The sequence below is a fragment of the Littorina saxatilis genome, unplaced genomic scaffold (genome assembly GCF_037325665.1).
Source record: "Littorina saxatilis isolate snail1 unplaced genomic scaffold, US_GU_Lsax_2.0 scaffold_484, whole genome shotgun sequence".
In the NCBI taxonomy this organism is placed as follows: Eukaryota; Metazoa; Mollusca; class Gastropoda; order Littorinimorpha; family Littorinidae; genus Littorina; species Littorina saxatilis.
Genome location: NW_027128245.1, coordinates 51,521 through 68,534, shown reverse-complemented (window position 1 = coordinate 68,534; position 17,014 = coordinate 51,521). Strand labels below are relative to the sequence as shown.

General features: G+C 41.2%; 1 protein-coding gene across 1 annotated transcript; it reads left to right on the top strand.

Moving 5' to 3' along the window:
• Positions 1-394: 394 nt before the first annotated feature.
• Positions 395-15,436, top strand: LOC138956621 (multiple epidermal growth factor-like domains protein 10). The gene is made up of 6 exons (XM_070327933.1): positions 395-979; positions 5,549-5,641; positions 6,225-6,461; positions 9,890-10,090; positions 10,192-10,299; positions 15,285-15,436. The coding sequence occupies exons 1-6, from the start codon at positions 904-906 to the stop codon at positions 15,434-15,436; spliced, it is 867 nt and encodes a 288-aa protein (XP_070184034.1). The 5' UTR covers positions 395-903.
• Positions 15,437-17,014: the final 1,578 nt, after the last annotated feature.

The window sequence follows — 17,014 nt, the reverse complement described above, 5'->3', positions numbered from 1 at the left end:
AATTTCGCGAATAAGCATAACCATCATTCAGTTTTGAATGCCTCGCACAGGCTTTTTTTTATCTGACACAGGCGCCTCGTCGTGTACTTCGAAGGCTGCATTTTGCCACTTGAGACTATATACCTGTTGTCAAACGTGGTCTTTAGACTGACTTTGAGCTGAACTTGTTTATTTACCATTCCTTAGTCATATGAGCGAAGCCATCTTAGCAGCAACACTGATGTTTCGCTATGCACAGTAACAGTGCATTTCTCACTTCGCAGGACAGAGGAAATATAAATGAAATTGTTGCAAGAGTGTATTAATAATCATTATCCAGCCATGATAATCATTTGCATTACTGTTAAAATATGAGACGTCCTCCCGGGCACGATTTTTACATGTGTACAGATCAAGTTTTTAACGAAATTTAAAGTAACAACATTTAATTTAAAAAAAAAAGCCTTGAGCTTTTTAAAGCCTGTTCCATTGTTGCTGTGAAAGACTTAAGCGAAACTTGTATCAACACCCGAGACCATCTTGTAAACCGAGAAAGGAAAAACATGCATCAGTCCCGAATGATAACATCGATTGTTGAGATGTTAGAAACACTAACCAACCAACCAACCAACCAACTACTGTTTGAAATCGGTTCAAGAAAGGTTAAGCGCCTGTGCTTTTCTTCAAAAGATTTTAGTGAAGAGCTACGCGACAAAATGTTACCTGCTGGGATTATATGCATGGTGCATACAATTTACATGCATATACTATATATTTAACCAACCCACATTACAGGATCAGCAGTAGTTTCACTTTCTTGTTTGCTCAAGGTAACTTCAATATCCTATTCAGATATACCTCTGAGGAGGTCGCTTGTGAGAAGGTAGTGTACTGGCAATTGCTGTCACACAGTGTCCTCCCAACATGACGGCCTGGGACGGTGTTCGTGTTGTGTTTTGTGTCTTCTTCACGATGTTACTTCGTGTGCACGAAATGCGAGGTAAAAGAGCTTGCAGCATTTTCGGTGTTCTTTTCCTTATTAATTTGTACGTTTTTTGTTGTTCAATAATGTATGTGAATAAAAGCTTTATCTACGTTTTGTGTTTATTTTCTGTTTATCTTATGTTTTTACTGGGCAGGATTATAGAGTATTAGTTAATGTATGTGTACAGTGGTATTTTTGTAAAGAACTAATTTCGTAAAATGTACTGCCGCCATTCTCGGAAATTAAAACATTCCAACTCACTACAGCAAGCAGTCAAGGTGTCGATTTTTGGTATGATGGCCAACTTTGGGGGGGGGGGGGGGGGGGGGGGTCTCAAGTTATTCCATGTGAAAGCCTGGCCAGATCGGACAAGCAGGCACTGAGAACTCACCTGAAGCAAAATCAAAATCAGGGTACGAACAAATCACAGGCTGTAAATATTACCAAAACACAACGTTTACAAAGTAAATAACTGAACGTCCAAACGCTTGATGTTACAAAACACAGCGTTTACAAAGTAAATAACTGAACTTCCAAACGCTTGATGTTACAAAACACAGCGTTTACAAAGTAAATAACTGAACTTCCAAACGCTTGATGTTACGTATTCCTGACGTATGGTGACATGATTATCAGTTGGCCGCTGTCAGCGTGAGTTCGATCCCAGGTTCGGCGGAAATTTATTTCAGAGTCAACTTTGTGTGCAGACTCTCTTCGGTGTCCGAACCCTCCCCCCGTGTACACTACATTGGGTGTGCACGTTAAAGATCCCACGATTGACAAAAGGGTCTTTCCTGGCAAAATTGCTTAGGCACAGTTAATAATTGTCTACCTATACCCGTGTGACTTGGAATAATAGGCCGCGAAAGGTAAATATGCGCCGAAATGGCTGCAATCTACTGGCCGTATAAAATTTCATCTCACACGGCATCACTGCAGAGCGCCTAGAACTGTACCCACGGAATATGCGCGATATAAGCCTCATTGATTGATTGATTGAAACCAAAACCCGAAGTGTGTAGCGTACGGGACGACTTGAGACCGGGTTGGGTTTTTTACCACAAGTATCACTTGAAAAATTAAACAAGTCGCGAAAGGCGAAAATACAACATTTAGTCAAGCTGTCGACGTCGAACTCACAGAATGAAACTGAACACACTGCATTTTTTCACCAAGATTGTATATAACTATATTCGTAGCATCGTCAGTCCACCGCTTGTGGGACAAGTTACATTTAAACATGCTTTGCATTTCAAAATTACATAAAACAATGCAGTTCAGTGTTGAGAAAAGTTTTTTTTTTATTATGTGTGAAATAGGGCTGATTTCTTGTTTTTGTGCGTGTATGTGTGTATGTATTTAGTTCCTGTGATGATTAATCTGACGACTTCTGCAGTTTTGCACGTTGTCTTATGCTTTTTGGTGCAAACTTATGGTTTTGTGAGGAAAATCTTATGGTGAGAGTCCACAAGAGCTTGACAGGTATTAAATTAACAAGCCAGAATAGCGCGGTAGTGGTTGCGCTGAGCAGGATAGCACGCTTTTCTGTATCTTTGTTTTTTTTAACTTTCTGAGCTTGTTTTTAATCCAAACAAGCATATCTATATGTTTTTGGAATCAGGAACCGACAAGGAATAAGAGGAAATAGTTTTTAAATCGATTTCGTTAATTTAGTTTTAATCATAATTTTCATATTTTTATTTTTCAGAGCTTGTTTTTAATCCGAATATAACATATTTATCCCCGAGTACGCAGTACTAGGGTCCAACAGACTTTAATTGTGTGTCTGTGTGTCTGTCTGTCTCGACTTAACAGCTTATTGCTGGGAAACTACTGGGCGCAGTTCGTTCAAAAGTTGATACACTAACTTGATAATAGGTCCGATTGATCGTATTAAAACTTCATAATGTTACCTGGGACCTAAATGCGAAATAAATCACAAAAGCCACTCTTAACGGTGGGAGTTTTTGCGGTGGGGGGCTGGTCCCTTTGCGATCAGCCTGAACTAAAGGGAAGACTTGGGCGGCGAACACGTCACGCAGTGACGAGAAAAGCATGATTTCAGTGCAAGCCAGACAACGGGTGTGGAAATGGTCTCGGCAAAGAAATTACAATGCAGGGTTTGGTCTCGGTGAAAGAGAGACAGAGAGCACGAGAGAGTCTATGGCCAAAGTGATCCGGGTTCGATTCATTTTGTGCACATGTGTTAGTGTTACTGTTTGTGTGTGTGTGTGTGTGTGTATGTGCGTGTGTGTGTGTGTGTGTGTGTGTGTGTGTGTGTGTGCATGAGTCTGTACTCGTGTGTGTGTGTGTGTGTGTGTGTGTGTGTGTGTGTGTGTGTGTGTGTGTGTGTGTGTGTGTAAGAAAGAAAGAGAGAGAGGGAGGGAGTGAGGGAGAGAGTGTGTGTGTGTGTGTGTGTGTGTGTGTGTGTGTGTGTGTGTGCGTGTGTGTGTGTGTGTGTGTGTGAATGTTTGAAGAGTACTCGGGTCCAGCGCTAGCGTTTTTTTTATCCTACATACGTGAGAGAGACACCCGTGAGATAATAATCGTTCAAATCACACGTGTGTATATCATGTAAATGAGGTCATGTCAAGCAAGTCTGGCAGGGACCTGTTTTTCCACTGCTTATGATGCCAAAGTCACCGAGACAAACGTCATTATAGAAACAAAAATTGCGCTCGCTAATTACCTTCGATGAATCTTTAGAACTAACACGTCACGCCACACTTTCAGAGTGACGTTTCTTTGCTTTGACGTAATAGATTGCACGAGGCTTTAGAAGAGATCGAGGTTCCAAAACAAGCGTCTTCAATTTAGCTGCCTCGTCTGCAGGACATTTTCAGTAAAATACACGTAAGTACAGTATGCAGGATAAACAGAATACTACATGGCTTGCTGTGTCGTACCAGATTTACACTCGTTGCTTTTTCAAATAGTGAACAGCTCGCTTTCGCTCGCAGTTCAATATTTTTTAAAAAAACTCGTGTAAATCTGGTACGACACAGCAAGCCATGTAGTATTCTCTATATATGTTTTTGGAATCAGCAAATAATGAAAAATAAGATAAAATAGTTTTTTTTAATCGTTTTATAAAAAATAAATTAATTACGAAAAGTGTGTAACTGATTCTTTGCTGAAAACGTGGTATTAAAGATATCACCCTCGGCGGACAGCCTTTTATTATGGCCAGAAGCCTATCATACTAGAAATATTTATCTACTATTACTAGTAGTCGACACGCGGTGATACATATGATATGCCCTTTGACCTTTCCTTGGGGATATCCCGTACTAAAAATAGAATACGGGATTGTGGGAAAGCTGCCGTCAAGGGCACTCACGCACTATATTTGATTTTCAATACACGACTCAAAACATTTTGACCCGTGCACAAGACGTTGTATCGATAAACGAAGCACAAATAAGAAACAATAATAAAAGCAACGAAAATAGCAACAAGATATGCAAACATCTAACAAAGCCCAGCAAGCAGAATGACAGGTCTAATGAAAAACAAAGAGGTACTGAGTCGGAAACAAGATCGCGATTCTTTCCTTCGTTGCACGACGCAAATCTTCTGTGACCTTTGACCAAACGTAGCTTCCACATTCGATCACTCAGCTTAATATTTACAACTAAAAGCCGAGGGGGTGGAATACCGAGATGAACCTACAGAACTGTGCATCCTCAAACCTGACATATTCATCCCAACATTTAATGAACTCAAAAACACAGAAAGTTGCTTTCACACGGCAAGCAGCTTTGATTGCCAGTGGTTATCAAACCGGGACTCGTGTGGTTATCAGCACGGAACCCGTGTTTCAAAGCATGTCTCCCTGGGTTGATTGTGCACTTATTTTCTCACTACCAAAATGATGACAAAAACTATGTTTGGTGGTTTGTTGACAGACCAGCTTTTTTGTCGGTCCGAGGGGGAGCATATCGTCTTTTGTTTCATATTTATTGACCAAGGCCTCGGGAGCATATCGTCTTTTGTTTCATATTTATTGACCAAGGCCCGGCCTTGGTCAATGAATATGAAACAAAAGACGATATGCTCCCCCTCGGACCGACAAAAAAGCTGGTCTGTCAACTACCCATCAAACATCTTTTTTTTTCTCGACTTATACAGTACTCACAATCTTCTAATGTACATTTCATTTTCCCATATACTATTCAAATCGTATCTATCACCATACTTATATTTACTAATACACATTTTTGCAATCAAAATAATGTGATTAATTACCTTACTATTTTGGCATATATTGCTAGGTTGATAACCAAACAAGACGTCGTGTTCTGAAAGGTGCACATTTAATCCTGTATTTCTAAAAATATAATGGACAACATTTTCCCAAAAGCTCGTCAACTTCTCACATCAAACATCTTATATTGTTAGGATTATTGTTTTTAAGTAATACACAGGGTGTGCCGAAGAAAATGTTCTATTCTTATGTAATATTTGATGGACAATAAAGTGCTGTTATTGTTATTGTTATTGTTATTGTTATAACATTCTATACTATCAGTCTGTATCTAATTTGAACACGTTCTATTGATAATGTATCACTCGTGCGTGCAGCTGACGAGGTGCATATGTGTTCTTGTGGTAGTGACACTGACGGCGGTTGTGTTGCGAATCAACCCTGTGGTCCTGGTGGCAACTGTAACAAAGGTAAGCATACATGCGTTACTTTCTTCACTAAGAAGAGAGTACTCGTTCTGACAATGTGCGATTAAATTATAGTACTTTCATTTGTTTGACGCACTTCATGTTTTCAACTTGGCAGTTACACTAAAACAACGGTGTTTACCCGCCATGACTTATCTTCTACACTAATCGGTAGCACATCTAAATGTTGTGAACTGAGACTTGTCGTTTATGAATAGGTTTGCTGTTACAATGAGTGAGAATACAGAGAGAGAGAGAGAGAGAGAGAGAGAGAGAGAGAGAGAGAGAGAGAGAGAGAGACAGAGACAGAGAGAGACAGAGACAGAGACAGAGAGAGACAGACAGACAGACAGACAGACAGACAAAAAGACAGACAGACAGAGAGGGGAGAGACCCGAGAGAAAAACCAGAAAAAGAGACAGATAGAGTGAGTAACTGACAGAAATACAGACAGGCAGACAGACAGACAGACCGGCAGGCAGGCAGACGGAGGGGTAAGTAGACAGACAAACAGATAAAGGCGCGCCTCTTTACAGGTATTTTACTGGCATTTTAAAAGATTCCTCAAGGTGTTCTTCTGATGCAGAAAACGTGGCTTATGGAAAACAAGCGGAGATCAGTTCTCGATACCCAAGTACTGGGGTAAAATCGGGACCAGCCTGTGTGGCGGTCAACGGCAGGACTGGACACATGATGAAGTTTCCATCAGAAGATGGAACCAACTGTGTGCACACTGAGGTTAACGACAATGACCCATGGTGGCAGGTGGACCTGGGGCAGAACTACACCGTCACTGACATCACCATCTACAGTCGGCAGGGCGGTAAGTCTTAACCTATTGGGGTTGTAATCATGCCACCACGCTCTAGGAATACATTAAAATGAGTGTTTGAAAGCTTAGTTATTAACATTTAAAACGGCTGTATATGGTTTACGTTTTGATACGGTGATTTCTCCCAAGTTCTTTCACCGCACCACGGCTTTTCAATTTGTCTTGGTTTAATTACGTCATACTTTCCAACACTAAGAGGTGGGGCGACATTGCTGGAGGTACATATTTGCTATCGAACAAAGAGCTAGAGACTTCGGTTTAGGGTTTAAATTGATGACACGAAACACCAAGAATGGCTCAGAATTAGAGTGTGAACATTATATTATTTATCAAATCAAGATACTCTGTCTGATAATCCTCAGAGACATCCTATTTGGCACTGTTTTGTTTACGTTGTGTCACTGCCTAAATCAGGGGATGGGGGGTTGCTGACTATATTACAGACTCCAACGGTTTTCATTCGTCCTGGCGAATGCGTATACCTACCAGAACTGAATGAAATGTGACTACGAACGGAGGTCGGGACTAGTTGATATAGTCGAATGTGACTCGACCACCGTTCACCAAATACCATTCATTTAGTTCCTTGGTATCGTAATGCCTCGGTCTCACATCTACGAATGTCACCCGACTTTAGGTAGTCGGCTGGAAGTCGGAAGAGGTCGGAGAGTTCGTGAGAATTAGCAATTTTGTTTTTGAAAAGTCGGATAGTTCGGAAGGCCCTTCAGACTGTTTTGAAATTTTCAAAACAGTCGGAAGAGCCTCCCGACTCAGACGAATAGAAATTTGTCGGGTGGTTGTCGTAAGCGTGTCGGTTTAGTCGTAAGGCGATTCTGATTAGTCGCAACGGTAGTCGGAAGACTCGTAAGGGTGGTCGGATTTGTCGGTAGCATAGTTTCGTTCGGATTAGTCGTAAGGGCAGTCTGATTTGTCGTTAGGACAGTCCGTAGCTAGTCGTTACACTGGTCGTGAGAGTCGGCTATTGTTCGGAAGTTTTTCAGCCGGGCCTGTCGTAACTGCAGTCGGAATTGTCGTTACTGCAGTCGGAAGTGTCTGGACACATGTCGGATTTGTCGGCCCTAAAGTCGGGTGGTTGTCGTCTGCTTGTCGGCTACATGGTCGGATCAGTCGTAAGGACAGGTCGGGAGTGAAATTTGGAGCCGACTTTGCATCCGACACTTCCGACCTAGCCGACTTAACTATCCCCGACACTTCCGAAAAATCGTATATGTGAGACCGAGGCATTACGGACCGCTTTCGAGGTAATTACTGCATGTGTGTCTAATTTATAGTACAGCAAATGTCCTTTGCACTTTGTAAGGTTCAATTGGTCATAAAGCTTTTCTAAAATGGCTCCTTATGTGTAATATATTTAAACAAAAGTTCATTTTACTTAGACGTCGTTAACGACCATTACATGCATCGACTGCGGTGTTACAAACGCCCCTTTGGCTTTTCCTAAAAGCTGATGTTAGTAAAAACCAGTACGGGTCATTATGGGAAGTCGTTCACTGGAAGTACTCGATAATAATGCAACCATTTGATACATTTGATCACTCAAAACCTTTAACTGAATTAAAATTTTAAAAAATACAATAATTACGAGTTCAGAAAACAAGGAAAAAGTTGAAATTAAAAAAAGAAATGTTGAAAAAGTTCTTGACTTCCAACAGATTCGAACCGATGACCTCCAAAGTAACAACATGGCTGTCGGGAGCTCTACCGATGGAGCTAATTCGGCTCGGTGTTCTACGGGGTAAAAATAGAAATTTTAGCTTCAAATACTTCACATTAGTTCTCGAGTATGTGTAGCAATATCTACTCGTGGGTTTCCGAGTATCTTTGTTGGTATTTGTGTAGTTCTGTCGATCTCACTATATAAGGTAAGTTAAGTTGATGAAATCGTATGCTCCCGTTCACTTCGTATCCGTTTGTAAAGAAAACTGAAGTAGCTTTAATTTCAAGTGTGACCGTCATTATTTTGGCAGTCCAGTTACGAAATGCATTAAGCAATCGCCGAAAAAGCGCTGACGTCATTTCAGGAAAGGATTTCCTTATCCAGAGTTCCAAACGTTTTTTGAGATTTTGAAGTTTTCGTTCGGGACGATGACACCCTGTGGCCGGTTTAATGTATAAAGGGAAGCAAGCAGTAAACAAGTCGCGTAAGGCGAAAATACAACATTTAGTCAAGTAGCTGTCGAACTCACAGAATGAAACTGAACGCAATGCAACGCAGCAAGACCGTATACTCGTAGCATCGTCAGTCCACCGCTCATGGCAAAGGCAGTGAAATTGACAAGAAGAGCGGGGTAGTAGTTGCGCTGAGAAGGATAGCACGCTTTTCTGTACCTCTCTTCGTTTTAACTTTCTGAGCGTGTTTTCAATCCAAACATATCATATCTATATGTTTTTGGAATCAGGAACCGACAAGGAATAAGATGAAAGTGTTTTTAAATTGATTTGGACAATTTAATTTTGATAATAATTTTTATATATTTAATTTTCAGAGCTTGTTTTTAATCCAAATATAACATATTTATATGTTTTTGGAATCAGCAAATGATGGAGAATAAGATGAACGTAAATTTGGATAGTTTTTTTTTTTTTACAATTTTCAGATTTTTAATGACCAAAGTCATTAATTAAATTTTAAGCCACCAAGCTGAAATGCAATACCAAAGTCCGGGCTTCGTCGAACATTACTTGACCAAAATTTCAACCAATTTGGTTAAAAAATGAGGGCGTGACAGTGCCGCCTCAACTTTCACGAAAAGCCGGATATGACGTCATCAAAAACATTTATATTTCATAAAGATCGGTCCAGTAGTTTGGTCTGAATCGCTCCACACGCACGCACGCACACAGACAGACAGATACACACACACCACGACCCTCGTCTCGATTCCCCCCTCTATGTTAAAACATTTAGTCATAACTTAATTAAATGTAAAAAACGGGCGTCGACAGAGACAATGAAGGGGGATACTAACTTGTAAGATCATATACCTATGATTTAAAACAAGTCGCGTCATGCGATATCAAAACATACAGTCATTCAAAGGACTGTAGAGTTTATTCGATTATAGAGTTGACTCTACAGTCTCTGGTAAATATGTGGGTCTGAAACTAAAAGATCGACATAAACACCAAAAAACCTCGGATAAGTCATCGACATGACTACTAAAATCTGACTAGCCGAAACTCGTAAATCCAGACGGATCGAGCTGGTCTCGGAGAAAGAATGCGAACATAGAATATAATATGCATCAACCGATTTTATTTTATTCTATTTGGATAATATATTCGCAGGAATTTTTACAGATGCCAGCACCAAATAACGTGCATATTTCTTGCTTGGATTACAACGTTGTTCAGTTTAATGTCTAATGTCACATTCATGTTCCACCCAACGTGTTCAGAGGTTCAAAGACTAGCGGGAATACGAATCACCATTGACGACAAGGAATGCAAAAAGCTGCCGCCAGACACATACAGTTACAGTCTTAACCACACCACTGCATGTGACACACCACTGAGAGGCCAGGTCGTCAAACTGTCCAAAGTTGGCATCACTGACTCACAAATAAAGATCATCAATTTCTGTGAAGTGCAGATCTGGGGTACGACTCGTTTACCTTTTATCCCTCTATGTGTTTGTTATTGTTTTTTGTAACACACTAACATACGAGATACCTGTTCATTAATGCTATTCATGTTTCAGTATGTAGACCAGGACTGTTTGGTCAGAACTGTGACCAGTCCTGTCACTGTCGCAGCAACGTTACCTGTGATAACTACTCTGGCAAATGTCCCAACGGTAATTTCTCGAGTTCATAAGAGCCGATTAACCTCTCTCTCTCTCTCTCTCTCTCTCTCTCTCTCTCTCTCTCTCTCTCTCTCTCTCTCTCTCTCTCTCTCTCTCTCTCTCTCTCTCTCTCTCTCTCTCTCTCTCTCTCTCTCTCTCTCTCTCTCTCTTTCCCTCTCTCTCTTTCTCCCTGTGTGTGTGTGTGTGTGTGTGTGTGTGTGTGTGTGTGTGTGTGTGTGTGTGTGAAGGCTCCAGAATCCAGTGGTTTTAGGTGTAAGCCACAGGTGGCTGCCTATGAAGAGGAGGACTGGTGGTGGTGGGGGGTGTCGTTGGGAGATTCTTGTTTTGTGGTGGTGAGGGTTGCGCTCAGACGGGAGGAGGCAGAGGGGGAGGGGATGGGGGGTATAGAATATCGTTTTGTTTTCAAGCAAAAGTATAACGTAAATGGCAGACGACGCAGTATACGCTGCAATTAGAGACTGGAGATGTGCCTAGAAGCGATATCTAAAATATTTCATGGAAAGTAGCTTGTTATCAATTACATAGGAGTGTATGTTAGGCATTACTTAACTAAAGGCAACAAACCATCAGCAAGTCAGTGTTTCTCTCATTCCCTTTTTCCTTCCACAACCACCCCCTTCTCTCTGTCTATCTACTTGTCTGTCTCTCGTAACTATATGGGTCAAGTTTCTCTTGGTGCAATGGAACAATAATTTATATCCTTTGTGCTATTTTTGATTCAGCAAAACAACACACACTGTATTTGAATGAACGATTTCTTCCATTCGGTGTCTGTTCGCAGGTTGTATGGCTGGCTATTACGGTGCTTCGTGTTCAGAGATGTGTGGTCAGTGCGTACGGGGTGACGGGTGCAACGGAACTAACGGACATTGCCCTGATGGATGTGAAGCTGGATATCAACCGCCCTTGTGCAACAAATGTATGTAGAGAGAGAGAGAGAGAGAGAGAGAGAGAGAGAGAGAGAGAGAGAGAGAGAGAGAGAGAGAGAGAGAGAGAGAGAGAGAGAGAGAGAGAGAGAGAGAGAGAGAGAGAGAGAGAGAGAGAGAGAGAGGGTGGGAGAGCGACGAACCAATTGCACTTTGCGTTTGGGACATTTCTTCCTAATTAATACCACCATACACACACACACACACACACACACACACACACACACACACACACACACACACACACACACACACACACACACACACACACACACACACAACAAGAAACAAGTAGCGTAAGGCGAAAATACAACATTTATATTAGTCAAGCTGTCGAATAACGTATACTTGTAGCATCGTCAGTCCACCGCTCGTGGCAATGGCAGTGAAATTGACAAGCCAGAGTAGCGCGACAGTGGTTGCGCTGAGCAGGATAGCACGCTTTTCTGTAGCTCTGTTCTTTTTAACCTTCGGAGCTTGTTTTTAATTCAAATAAATCATATCTTTAGGTCTTTTGGAATCAGGAACCGGCAAGGAATAGGATGAAATTGTTTTTAACCTTTGCCGGATGCCGCTTTTGACTACACACTCCCGACGATGCGGGTTTGTCTGAACCCATACATTTGAAAGAGGGTTTTTACCGTTTATTTCTCTAACGACGATGCGGGTTTGTCTGAACCCATACATTTGAAAGAGGGTTTTTACCGTTTATTTCTCTAACGACGGGGTGGGTTCAGGGAAACCCACAGCGCTACTTCAGTGGGTGCATCGAGTTTCTCCCTTCACCGACTTCTTGCAGGGGAGGGAGAGGGGGAGGGAGAGGGGGAGGGAGAGACTGAGAGAGACTGAGAGAGACTGAGAGACTAAGAAAGAGAGAGAGAGAGAGAGAGAGAGAGAGAGAGAGAGAGAGAGAGAGAGAGAGAGAGAGAGAGAGAGAGAGAGAGAAAGAGAGAGAGAGAGAGAGAGAGAGAGAGAAAGAGAGAGAGAGACTAAGAAAGAGAGAGAGAGACTAAGAAAGAGAGAGAGACTAAGAAAGAGAGAGAGAGAGAGACTAAGAAAGAGAGAGAGAGAGAGAGAGACTAAGAAAGAGAGAGAGAGAGACAAAGAAAGAGAGAGAGACTAAGAAAGAGAGAGAGAGAGAGAGACTAAGAAAGAGAGAGAGAGAGACTAAGAAAGAGAGAGAGAGACTAAGAAAGAGAGAGAGAGAGACTAAGAAAGAGAGAGAGAGAGAGAGACTAAGCTAGAGAGAGAGAGAGACTAAGAAAGAGAGAGAGAGACTAAGAAAGAGAGAGAGAGAGAGACAAAGAGAGAGAGAGAGAGAGAGACTAAGAAAGAGAGAGAGAGAGAGAGAGAGACTAAGAAAGAGAGAGAGAGAGACTAAGAGAGAGAGAGACTAAGAAAGAGAGAGAGAGAGAGAGACTAAGAAAGAGAGAGAGAGAGAGACTAAGAAAGAGAGACAGAGAGAGAGACTAAAAAAGAGAGAGAGAGAGAGAGACTAAGAAAGATCAAGAGAGAGAGAGAGACTAAGAAAGAGAGAGAGAGACTAAGAAAGAGAGAGAGAGACTAAGAAAGAGAGAAAGAGACTAAGAAAGAGAGAGAGACTAAGAAAGAGAGAGAGAGAGAGAGACTAAGAAAGAGAGATAGAGAGAGACTAAGAAAGAGAGAGAGAGAGACTAAGAAAGAGAGAGAGAGACTAAGAAAGAGAGAGAGAAAGAGACTAAGAAAGAGAGAGAGAGAGACTAAGAAAGAGAGAGAGAGAGAGAGACTAAGAAAGAGAGAGAGAGAGAGAGAGAGAGAGAGAGACTAAGAAAGAGAGAGAGAGAGAGACTAAGAAAGAGAGAGAGTGAGAGAGACTAAGAAAGAGAGAGAGAGAGAGACTAAGAAAGAGAGAGAGAGAGACTAAGAAAGAGAGAGAGAGAGAGACTAAGAAAGAGAGAGAGAGAGAGACTAAGAAAGAGAGAGAGAGAGAGACTAAGAAAGAGAGAGAGAGAGAGAGACTAAGAAAGAGAGAGAGAGAGACTAAGAAAGAGAGAGAGAGAGAGAGACTAAGAAAGAGAGACAGAGATGTACCTCTTAGTGATAGATTTAATATGATTTGATGACTGTTTGACCTTTGATCATAACTAGTGCTGTGATAATGAGCTTTAGCACTGTTGTGATGGTGTTGACACTATACTTGCCCAATTGAGTCTAACTACCTGATGGCTAATCTACTGTGATACCTGTGATAACTGATGATGCAATAGCGTTAATTATGGATTGTTGTTATCATCATTTACATAAAAACTTATCTGTTAATCCAAACAATGATATAATTACTGTGATGTTCTTAACTACACTTTAACATGGAACGTATGTATGTATGTATGTATGTATGTATGTACGTAGGTATGTATGTAGGTATGTATGCATGTGTGTTGGTGTGTCGGTGTGTCAAGTGTGCAAGTAAAAAGGGTATTGTAGTTGTACATATATTACTTTAGATATTTTTTTGTTATCATGGGTTTTATAAATTTTCTTCTCTTCTTCTTTTATAATTATTAATTAATGACCTATATGTGCTGATGACCAATTTAATTTCCTTTGTTGGATCAATAAAATGTTATGAGTTATGAGTATGAGAGAGACTAAGAAAGAGAGAGAGAGAGAGAGAGAGACAGAGACTAAGAAAGAGAGAGAGAGAGAGAGACAGAGACAGAGAGAGAGAGACAGAGACAGACAGTCAGATAGACAGACAGTCAGATATACGGATAGACAGATAGACGGATACAGATAGACAGACAGAGCAACTGACAACAGACATACAGACAGAGAGATACGGACAGACAGACAGAAAGACAGACAGTCTCTTGGAGACAAACAGGCAGACAGACACTGTTCCGCCGCTTTGGTAATTATGGGTGTAGCAGAACCCGCGCCGTCGGCAGAGGGATAGTTACAATCACTACTACTCTTTAAAAGTATGGGTTTGTGTGAACCCGCGCCATCGGTAGTGTTTATGTAAATTATCATAATCAATTAATTTTAATGTTTTGTCATGTACACACTAAAAATTTGCAGACAGAGAGCAAATTAGGTGTGTGAGAGATACTTAAAATTTCAAAACGATACCTTTAATGGTTCCAGAGTTACAATGATTTTAGTGTGTCTCTGGGTACAGGTGAACCCAGGAAGCACGGCAAAGGTTAAATCGGTTTCGGAAACTTAATTTCAATCATCATTTTCATATTTTCTTACTTTTAGAGTTTTTTTTTGTATCCGAATGTAACATATTTATATGTTTTTGGAATCAGAAAATGATAAAGACCTAGATAAAATTGTTTTTGGATCGTTTTATAAAAAGATAATTATAATTACTATTTTCTGGTTTTTAATGACCAAACTTATCAATTAATTTCAAAGCCTCCAAGCTGAAATGCAATACCAAAGTCCGGCCTTCATCGAAGATTGCTTGGCCAAAATTTCAATCAATTTCATTGAAAAATGAGGGTGTGACAGTGCAGCCTCAACTTTTACAAAACGCCGGATATGACGTCATCAAAGACATCTATCGAAAAAATGTAACATTATTTGGGGATATCATTCCCAGGAAATCTCACTTAACGTTTCATGAAGATCGGTCCAGTATTTTACTCTGAAGCGCTCTACACACACACACACACACACACACACACACACACAAAAACCACACACACACACACACACCACACACACACACACACACACACACACACACACACACACACACACACACACACACACACACACAGCACGACCCTCGTCTCGATTCACCCTCTATGTTAAAACATTTAGTCAAAACTTGACTAAATGTAAAAAAGAAAGACATCATATCTTCCACAGATAGTAAAGCTTCCAAGATGAGACGTTCAATATTTAGGTTGGTTATAATCGTTATTGAAGTAGTACCTGTCCAATTTAATCTTTTAGACAATTGATAGCGATGAATTATGTAATTTCGGCTTTCTTACGTATATACTTTCTACGTGGTGATTCAAACAATGTAGTTGCGAACTTTAAATCAATGATGGTATGTCTTTATAGCGTGTGAGAACAAGACGTACGGTGAGAACTGCAGAGAACAGTGTGGTCGATGTGATAACTCAGCTGCTGCCTGTGACGTCTTCAACGGTTCCTGTCAGGCCTGTCAGGGAAACTTTGATCTTCCATCGTGCACAGGTAGGGAAATCAGCTGAACATCTGTCAGTTATGCTAGTAGCTAAACGTGAGATTCGATACTCCACTTTGTTTTAATGTGACAGGGTGACGCGGTAGTCCCCCTTTTATATTGGCTGGTTGTCAGCACGAGAAAATTACTCTTACGGGATTTTTACTCCGGAGTAAACATTTTGTACAATAATGTTACTCCCTTCACAATAACATTTCTCCCCCATAATACAAAAAAATGTTACTCCCCTGACGGATAAATAACGAATAAATTACACCACCCTAACACGAGCAATTTACTCCCCACGACAGGTGTACTAACCCCCGAGTACAAATATCGTACGAAACTTGTACTCCCCTGTCCCCTGCCAGAAAGTGGAAGGAGTGGAGGGAGGGGTAGCGCGACATTCCGTTTGCGCAAGATCCCATATTGGCGTCATACCATTTAGCCCCCGTCCAATTTTTGCGCCATTTCACAAGCCAAGCGTCATTCATATCGTGTCATACCAGCGCAACATCCCATTGTCGCGCCATCCCGTTTTGCTGCTATCCCTATTTCACCCTCATCCATATTTCGGGACATTTCACAAGCCAAGCGTCATTTTACTTCCGTATCATACCACCAGCGCCACATCCCATTTTTGCGCCATCCCGTGTTGCCGCCATCCCATTTTGTCCTCATCCCATTTTTGCGACATTTGCATCATTATACTAGCCAGGCCTCACTTTACTATTGCATCATTCAACTAGAGAGACATTTTGTTTGCGCGAGATCCCATTATGCGCAATCCCATGAGTTCGTCGTTCAAGACGAACCGTTCACCGCGAAATATAAACCCTGGAGTAAAAATTTGAGAAGTACACATTTCGTGGAGGTAGTATTGTTTTCGTTCCTTGGGGAGTTCTTTTCTTGTACGACAGGTGTACTCGGAGTAAAAATGTCGTACGACAATTTTACTCCAGAGTCATTTTTTCGTGGAGTACAAATTTCGTATTACACCGGCCTTTATTAAGCCGCCATTATATGGGGCTTACGGGATTCACTCTGTCTGGTTGTTTGCTTGAGTAGGGCGGGCGGGTGGAGGATGTCTTACAAACAAGTCGGGTAAGACTTGTATCTCTGGGTCAATTAAGCTGAAATTTCTTGAAATTGTAAGGAATAGGGTTACACGGGTGTATGCAAAAAAATTACATTCCTAACGAAAGTCAAACGGAAGATATTGGCTAAAACGCTTTTACAAACCGAACCAAGGGACGAAACCCGCTGGCAGAAGCATAGGTTATGCGGGAATTCCCGCACGTTTACTCCCCTTAGAATGTGTGTCGTTGGTTTTGTTCAATTTCATTTTACGTGCTCCGATATTTAAATGCTTAGTTGGGCGGTAAGAGTGGAGTTTGTTTTATTGGTGTGTGTGGTTCCGTGGTACGGACTCGTTTGCCAAATAATGTTTTGGTCTTATGTTATTTAAGCCGCCATTTATATATAAATGGGGCTTACTGGATTCACTCTGTCTGTTTGTTTGTTTGTTTGTTTGTTTGTTTGTTTGTTTGAGTAGGGCGGGCGGGCGGTCGATGCCTTACAAACAAGTCGTGTAAGACTTGTATCT